This window comes from Rhinopithecus bieti, unplaced genomic scaffold, assembly GCF_001698545.2.
Source record: "Rhinopithecus bieti isolate Rb0 unplaced genomic scaffold, ASM169854v2 scaffold_24263, whole genome shotgun sequence".
NCBI lineage: Eukaryota > Metazoa > Chordata > Mammalia > Primates > Cercopithecidae > Rhinopithecus > Rhinopithecus bieti.
This window is the reverse complement of record NW_016811410.1, coordinates 316,316-325,059: the sequence shown is the minus strand read 5'-3', so window position 1 is coordinate 325,059 and position 8,744 is coordinate 316,316. Positions and strand designations below refer to the sequence as shown.

Here is an 8,744-nt window from a genome sequence, read left to right as displayed (position 1 = left end):
AAGACGGTGAAACCCCGTCTCTACTAAAAATACAAAAAACTAGCTGGGCGTGGTGGCGAGCTCCTGTAGTCCCAGCTACTCGAGCCTGAGGCAGGAGAATGGTGTGAACCCAGGAGGTGGAGCTTGCAGTGAGCCGAGATCACACCACTGCACTCCAGCCTGGGGGACAGAGTGAGACTCCGTGTGAAAAAAAAAAAAAGGAGCTGCTGCTTGAGGGTGCAATTCCTAGACCTCATATAACAGGAAAGACAAGAAAAGCCCCTGTAAGGTTTCATACTTTTGAACTTCCACATGTTCTACTTTTTTTCTAACATCAAGACCCACTGATAGAACAAATCTGATCCCATTAAAGGTGAGGCTGGCAGTTCTGACCAGAAAGAAACGATACTTAATAAGATGTAAAAGGAAATTCCCAGCAACTTGTGTGACTGAAATTTGCTAGATTCTCCAGTTGCACACTGTTTACTTACGGTGGCAAAAGTTGAGTAAAAGAGTTTCTTCTCTAACTTACTTCCTTCTGTTAATGTCATTTCAAAAGCTGAAAAACAAAGTCCTAGAGTTATGAACGGAGATATTCCATGCAGAACTTTTCCTCCCTCCTCACCGACCCACGCACAACTGTGCTTCCAACGTGGCCTGGCCCTGCACAGGCTTCCACGGCGCTGCCCTTCTCAAAGGCACTGCCCCAGCGGAGACCTGGCAAAACCAGCAGCTCTCCTGTGGCCCCACATGTCACACTCAGGTGGCCCAGGGCCCCAAGGAAGGGACAGGAACTGGATGAAAGGTGAGATGGCAAACTGTGCCCTTGAGGAGTGGCTGTGAGGCAGCAACAGGGCTGCAAACAGAGAAAAGTAAACAAGGATGAAAACCAGGAAGCACAGCACGGAGCCAGAGCTGGGCGTGGCTGGCACCAAGAACGCCTTTGGCTCTGCTCATTCCAGTCCCTTCTTTGCGCGAGGCCAAGCAGAGCAGACCTGGATGCACAGATGGAGGCAGGCGCGGTGGTTCCAGGGCTGCAGCCAGCATCCTCTCCGGGAGGAGCCCGACCTCGCCAAACACCTTGGGCTACCGCAGCCTCCCTTTTTTTCAAAATGCTCTCCTCACTGTATCCTGCCTCAAGCCCATGGCAAGCCCAGCGGACGGCCACACCCTCGAGGTAAACGCACTCAGAGAGGTTAGGGGACCTGCCAGGGGCCACCCACACCTGTCCGGACTCAGCCAGCTAACCACCATCTCATTCCACATGCTGAGAATAAATTAGGACAATAAAACTTGAGCATTTCTGAGGAGGGGGAAGATCAGATCCACTTCCCTGGCAGAGGGAGACTAAAGGGATCCAGGCCAAGAATGAACAGTGTGGCGTTGGCCTGCAAGCCTGTGTAGCCACCTGCCAGGCGCAGACGCAGTCGCCAACCCCAGGTCCCGGGAGGTGAACCGAGCCTCCCCGTGGGTGAGACCATTTTACTTTTGGGACCTCGGCTCCCTTCTCAGCCTTTCCCTGCCATTGTCAGCTCTGTACTGCCCTCACCTCCCAGGCCTGGCTCAGTTCTTGGGCCCTGGTACAAAGGGGAGCTGGGAACATCTCAGTGGAGTTCCTGAGGGCGTGACCAGAAACCACAACTCTACAGACAGCAGAACTGAGACACTGAGAACCATTTCTGCCCAGGAGGGCTTAAGGCATATCCATTTGGAGCCAGAAAGCCTGCCATTCAGCAAGGCTCCTGACAGTCACAGAGACGCCTCAGAGATACTCCTGACAGCCATGGAGACCTCTGTACTTTGTCTTCCTGGCAGGATCCCCTACCTGCATTCACTGATTCTTTGGCCATGGCTACTATAATTTTAGAATTGCTGGCAATTTTTTCTGCACACTGGATGGCTTCTTCCACCAGTGTCTCAACAGGAAAAATCTTGCTTACGAGACCTGAAACACAAGAATGTTGGTGAGTGAGTGCAGAGTGCTTGTCTATTCCTTTTCGAGGGAGTGGCCGCTGGGGAGCAGCGTGCTGGAGCATCCCAGCCTCTGAGCATTAGCAAGGGTGACTCCACACGGTAAGTGCCGCACGTGCCCCTTTCTGAGTGCTGAGTGCTCTTGGCACCGCAGTCACTGTGCTCTCAGACATGCAGGTCAGGCTGTCCATAGCTCCGACGGCAGAGGCAGCCAGACCTGGGGACCATGATCCCCAACAGGGCAGTGGGAGGACTGGCCGGTGAGGGCCCAGAGACGCCCGTTGCTTACACCGGACTTTGGGGACGTAATTGCTGGGCTGTTCTGCACCAGGTACTTACGCGTGGCTCCACTTCTGTGCGCACAGTACTTCAAACCGTAAAAACAAAAGGCAGTCAGTCTTCTCCCAGGTCCTCAGGACCCAAAAACTCATGCAACCACCGTGGAGGCAGCTGGATGCTGCCCTGGGTTTCTGTGGGGCTCCTGCGAGGGGTACACCTGGAGGCCGCCCCGGGTTTCCATGTGGCTTCCGTGGGCAGCCCCAACCCATACCTGCTTGCTTGGCATCCTGGGCTGAGATCCGGTCACCGGTGAGGACCATCTCCATTGCCAGCGACTTCCCAACAGCACGCGTGAGTCTCTGGGTGCCACCCGCACCTGCGGGGAGGGGCTGGTCATGGCTGGCACCGCAGTGAGTAAACCCAAGAGGACATCACAGCTGCACAGCCAGCAAGTTCCAAGGGGCTTAAGATAGGCCCCGAGACAAGGTCCAGGGGTCAGACGCCGAGCAGCACAGGAGCCCGGCAACATCAGAGGCAGCAGCCCCTTTTCAAGCTCAGGTCCCACATCTGGTGCTCCCCTGTGGGCAAAGGATTACCCAGGTGCCGAGGGAAGAGACTGAAGGCACAAACTGTTTCCGTGTAATAAAGAAAATAGTTAGAACAAGAATAGTCATAATACAAATTAGATATAGAGATGATCATGGACAATTATCAATCATTATTATAAACATTAATCATTAGCTTTTAATATGACTCTTCGTTGTATTACTAATATAACCTAGGACTAACCGGCGGGCATAGGGTCAGGTGCTGAAGGGACATTGTGAGAAGTGACAGAAGGTGAGCCTTCTGTCACGCCCGCATAAGGGCCGCTTGAGGGCTCCTTGGTCAAGCGGTAACGCCAGTGTCTGGGAAGGCACCGTTACTTAGCAGACGGTGAAAGGGAGTCTCCTTTCCTTGGAGGAGTTGGGGAACACTCTGCTCCACCAGCTTCTTGTGGAAGGCTGGATATTATCCAGGCCTGCCCGCAGTCATCTGGCGGCCTAAACCCCTCCCTGTGGTGCTGTGCTTCAACGGTCACGCTCCTTGTCCACTTTCATGTTCCTCCCGTACTCCTGGTTCCTCTTTGAAGTTTGTAGAAGACAGCAGTAGAAGACATAGTGAAAGTCTTAAAGTCTTTGGTCTTTCTTATAAGTGCAGAGAAGAAAACGCTGACGTATGCTGCCTTCCCTCTGCTTAGGCTACCTAAGAGGGAAGGACCCCTGTCCTGTCATCACATGATTTGCTTCACCTTGTCAATCACTTAGAAGATCCACCCTCCTTACCCTGCCCCCTTGTCTTGTATGCACTAAGTATCAGCGCGCCCAGCCGCTCAGGGCCACTGCCGGTCTCCACGTCTTGGTGGTAGTGGTCCCCCGGGCCCAGCTGTTTTCTCTTTATCTCTTTGTTTTGTGTCTTTATTTCTTACAATCTCGTTTCCGCACACGGGGAGAACACCTGCTAAGCCCCGTAGGGCTGGACCCCACACTCCCCCAACACCCTGACATTGGATCAAGGTGTGTGGCTCCGTGGGGCCCTCCCCAGCCTCTGTGGTCAACATCTTAGAAGCTTATAGGCCTCCCTGACCCCAGGCACTGGTCCCTTAGAGCAGCAGCTCTTCTAGGGATCAGAACCTGAAAAAACGCGCCAAGCTCGCAGCTCAAGGCCTCAGAATCTGCCTGGTCAAACTCAGGGGACAGCGAAGAGTGCCCTGAGTGCAGGTGCTCCCCTCAGTGCCCACCCTTCCACCAGGCCCACCCTCAGGGTCTCGGCTCCCTCCTGGCTGCCCGGCCTGTGCCCACCAGGAAGACCCTGGGGGTAGAGGGTGCTGCTCTTCGCCAAGAGCCCAGGCCCTTCCCACAGGCATGGTGGGGGGTCTGACTCCCCGCTCTGAACTCAGGCCACGTGACCTCCATGGCCAGTGAGATGGCAGTGGGCAGAGCTCCCAGTGCCACCCAGGGTCACCATGTTCTCTCTCTGGACACGAATCGCAAGCAAGAACTGCCATGGTTAGAAGCCAGTGTTACCCAGGACCTGCCTCTCCCAACACCATCAGAAATGTGACCCGGGCACAGTCCCAGGAGCCAGACACAGTCCCAGGACTCTGAGGCTGCGCCAAGCTCTGTCACAACCACTCCAGCCTCCGTGGCTGTCCACAGACAGACCACTGACCAGCCACGGGGCTGTCCGTCCGGGGCCTCCGGTCAGATACGAGCTGTGGGCCCTGAGACACAGGTCGATTTTGAGGAACTACCTAAGGCATCTACGCCAGAGACAGTGTCGCCCTTTACCTGGGATGGTTCCTAGTAAGATCTCCGGCTGCGCAAACTGGGCCTTCTCGCCGGCATAGATGATATCACACATCATGGCAAGCTCGCAGCCCCCGCCAAACTGTAAAACATTCGGCATCAGGAGAGTCTTACGAGGGGAACCCAGCCAGAAATCACGCTGCTTGCTTATTCAAATTTTTCATGTAAAAGAAACAGTGTCAGGGGTATGACAAAGACTAACATAGTGGCACCAAACTAGATAATCGTTGTGATAAGTTAACTACAGATGGCTGATGCTGTTTACCAGCGGCCGGCAAACATTCTGTAAAGGGCCATGAAGGTCTTACAGGCTCTGCTGTGACGACTCAACTCTGCTGCTGGGTGCCGGGCGCAGGGCTCACGCCTGGAATCCCAGCACTGTGGGAGGCCGAGGCGGGCGGATCACGAGGTCAGGAGATCGAGACCATCCTGGCTAACACCGTGAAACCCCGTCTCCACTAAAAATACAAAAAATTAACCGGGCGAGGTGGCGGCCCCTGTAGTCCAAGCTACTCGGGAGGCTGAGGCAGGAGAATGGCGTGAACCCGGGAGGCAGAGCTTGCAGTGAGCCGACATCGCGCCGCTGCACTCCAGCCCGGGCAACAGAGCGAGACTCCGCCTCAAAAAAAAACAAAAACCTCTGCTGCTGTAGCCGAGATGCAGCCACAGAGACTGGGGGGTGTGGCTGTGCTGAGAAAACTCCACCCGCAGACCCCTGGCTTCCATGGAACGGAGCGTCATGAAATGATCACATTGCTTCCCTATAAGTCAAGATCAGCCTCAGCACTTCAAACAGTCCCAGGACACAGAGCTTTTAAGGGCAGCGAAAGAAGCCAGTTTATAGATGTAGCCAAAGCCAACACCTCTCTTCCACCGCCCTGGAAGAGAAGCTTGCTGGGGAGAAGCTGTCAGGTGAATAGTCATGGAAAAAACAGATGCCAGGAGGTGTCCTCTCTGCACAGTTCCTGGCTCTTTAGCACCATGAGGCAAGAAAGGAGGCTGCTGGCCTGGGAACTAAAGGTCTCTTCAAAATAAAAATCTGTTATGCTGTGTATGCACAGCACAGTTCCTTCAGCCACAAGAGGGGACCCTTGGCAGCAATACTCACGGCATAGCCATTGACAGCAGCGATGACTGGCTTCTTCATCTGGGTGAGGTGGTCCCAATGCTTCAAAAACTTGTCGGAGTAACAGTCCTGGAAACTCAGGTTCTGCATTTCCTTGATATCAGCTCCAGCTAGCAGGAGCGGAAAGGAGGTTCCAGTTACCAGACAGCAGAGAGCCCGCCCGTCCTGTATCCCCCAGACCAACAGGGAGCTTCGGAGCACACTAGACACGGGCACTGGGGTTGCTGGGCACGGCTGACACCAGGCCACGCGGACAGCTGTAGGAACGCTGTTATGCCAGCTATAACAGAGGTCATGCAGAGGGGTTCTGGGGCAGGTGGCAGGTGCAAGGGAGGCGCCCACAGAGGCGGGGCATATTCATCAGGGCGTAAGCCCTTGACAGGCTTTGTGTAAAGCCTGACTGCCAAGGACCTGAATCCCTTTGAAGAAGCTATTTTGCTGGGGGAGCACATGTGGTTCTCCAGCATACACAAAGCTGCTCATGCAAGCTGTTCCCATGCCCGTCTTCACTGGATATGTGAGGAAGTCCCCACGCGCGTGCCTCCGCCATCACAGGGGTACAAGTCAGTCTGGAGGCTTCTCCCAAGGCCACACGTGCCTCCCACATCTGCCCAGACACAAAGGCCTCCGCTGCTGCGCACACCTGCAAAGGCCTTATCCCCGCCGGTGAGGACAATGGCCCCCACGGCCGTGTCCTCCTCGAAGGCCTTCAGTGCCTGGTTGAGCTCCTCAATCAGGCCATCACAAAGTGCATTGAGGGCCTTGGGGCGGTTCAGTTGGATCAACCCCACGGTGTTATTCTTCCCTCTTTTTTCTGCGATGATGTACTCAAAGTTAGCACCTAGAGCAAGAAGGCAAAAAGGGGTATCTATTCACACAGGTATCAAACTGGGGAGAGTGGGGGAAGGAATGTGGCCCCATCCGTAGATACAGTGTAACCCCAAGAGGCCCTCTGAGGGCTCCCTGCCCAGTCCTCAGTGACTCCAGGTGTAGCTCTCAGCCACAAGGATAGATGGTACCTTTCTCTTTGCTTTCACATGTGTTTGAACATGTCCTAAAGAAAATCCCCAGGCCGGGCGCGGTGGCTCACGCCTGTAATCCCAGCATTTTGGGAGGCTGAAGCAGGTGGATCACGAGGTCAAGAGATAGAGATCATCCTGGTTAACATGGTGAAACACCGTCTCTACTAAAAATACAAACAATTAGTCGGTTGTTGTGGTGGACACCTGTAGTCCCAGCTACTCAGGAGGCTGAGGCAGGAGAATGGCATGAACCCAGGAGGTGGAGCTTGCAGTGAGCTGAGATCGTGCCACTGCATTCCAGCCTGAGCAACAGAGTGAGACTCCGTCTCAAAAAAAAAAAAAAAAAAAAAAAAAAGAAAAATCCCCAGCACAGAACACAGCCCACAGCCACTCTCCTTCTCCTAATATGCCTTGGGCAGCTCTTTCCAGGACACCGCACTGGAGACAGCCCTGGACTCTGCTAAGGAACCAGGAAACACCTTCTTTCAACAAATGCCAACAGGTGAGGGGGTGTAACCCTCAAACAGGATGGAGTGCCAGCTCCTTGCACTTGGTGCCTCCCCAGTGCCAAGACCTCTGGCCAAGTGGACACAGGGTAGAGGCTGTGAAAATCCTGGGTGTTCCTGCAGCATTAAGATCAGGCACAGGTCAGGTCTGGTGCAGCAGGCCAGCCGGAAAACGGGAGACGCAAGCGCATCTCGGGTTGGCCTGCTGCACAGGACCTGTGCCTGCTGGGTGGACAGCAAGGTGGGAAGGGGACAAAGGACAATGGCATTCAGGGTGAGAAGGTGAACCTGAAAAGACAAAGGTAGCTTGCGTGTTGGGTGCTTGTCTCTGTTAGTGGCAAAGCAGGGATCATAGTCCCTGTCCTGTGGGTTTCTTTTTTTTTTTTTTTTTTTTGAGACCGAGTCTCACTCTATTGCCCAGGAGTGCAGTGGTGCAATCTCGGCTCACTGCAACCTCCGCCTCCAGGGTTCAGGTGATTCTCCTGCCTCAGCCTCTCGAGTAGCTGGGACTACACACACCACCACACCCGGCTAATTTTTTATTTTTAGTAGATACAAGGTTGCACTATGTTGGCCAAGGTGATCTCGAATTCCTGACCTCAGGTGATCCACCTGCCTCAGCCTCCCAAAGTGCTGGGATTACAGGCATAAGCCACTGTACCCCGCCTTATCCTGTGGGTTTCTAGGGGTAACTGGAAGATCCCAGGCGAAGTGTCTGGCAGCTATGCAAGATCCAGGAAAGGGCTGCTGTGAGGGTGGAGAACCCGAAGGCCAAGGAGAGCTTGGGGATGAAAACAACACAACTCAGCGTCCACTGGAAACACAGGGTGAGGGAGGAAGAGGAAGCAAGAGTTCTTCCCCAGCCCAAGGCATGGCCCAAGATTCCTCAGATACTAGAGCAGGTGATGGCCGCTGATGAGTGGGGCCCCGGGTGAGCCCCAAGGGAGGAAGAGGGCAGCCCCCCCGTGGCTGGAGAGGAGGTGTCAGCTTTTTCCTGAAGACCATCTGAGGGGCAGCCCTGGTCAGGAGGCACCCAGGACAAAATGTATCTGCATCTCCTGTTCTTGGGCTGGCCTGCTGCACAGGACCTATGCCTGCTCTTAGAGCGGAGGGATCACCTGGGATTTTCACAACCCTCACCCTGCGCCCAGTTGGCCAGAGGTCTTGGCATTGGGGCAGTAAGAGCCAGCGGCCAGGCCTCCTGGGTCTCCCACAGGACGCGGCCTGGTGAGAGTGGCCTCCTGCAGAGCCAGGCGGGGGATGGGGTGCGGACCAGGGTCAGGTGGATGGTGTTGGTGCGGGGGAGGGTGGTGGTGGGGGTGTTAAGCCTGCGTCAGGCTGTTGGTGCGGGTCAGGTTGGGGGGTGCAGCACTAGGCGAGGGGGGTGGGGTGTTGCAGGCCCAGGCCAGGCAGGGGCTGTGGGTCAGGGTCAGGTGGTGGGTGCGGGGTCAGGCAGGGGACTGCGGAATCAGGCCATGGGGGTGCGGGATCGGGCGGAAGAGGGGTGCGGGGT

The 8,744-nt window shown here is 55.2% G+C and overlaps 1 protein-coding gene across 1 annotated transcript in view; it reads right to left on the bottom strand.

The window, feature by feature from the left end:
• The window catches only part of ECHS1 (enoyl-CoA hydratase, short chain 1), a gene marked incomplete at its 5' end in the record, with an annotated part of 10,471 nt that extends 3,899 nt beyond the window's left edge, over positions 1–6,572 (bottom strand). The window contains 6 exons of the mRNA XM_017893809.1: positions 471–538; positions 1,805–1,924; positions 2,501–2,605; positions 4,560–4,659; positions 5,686–5,813; positions 6,347–6,572. Of these exons, the coding sequence (XP_017749298.1) occupies positions 471–538; positions 1,805–1,924; positions 2,501–2,605; positions 4,560–4,659; positions 5,686–5,813; positions 6,347–6,572 (747 nt within the window). The remainder of the gene's footprint in view (positions 1–470; positions 539–1,804; positions 1,925–2,500; positions 2,606–4,559; positions 4,660–5,685; positions 5,814–6,346) is intronic.
• Positions 6,573–8,744: the final 2,172 nt, after the last annotated feature.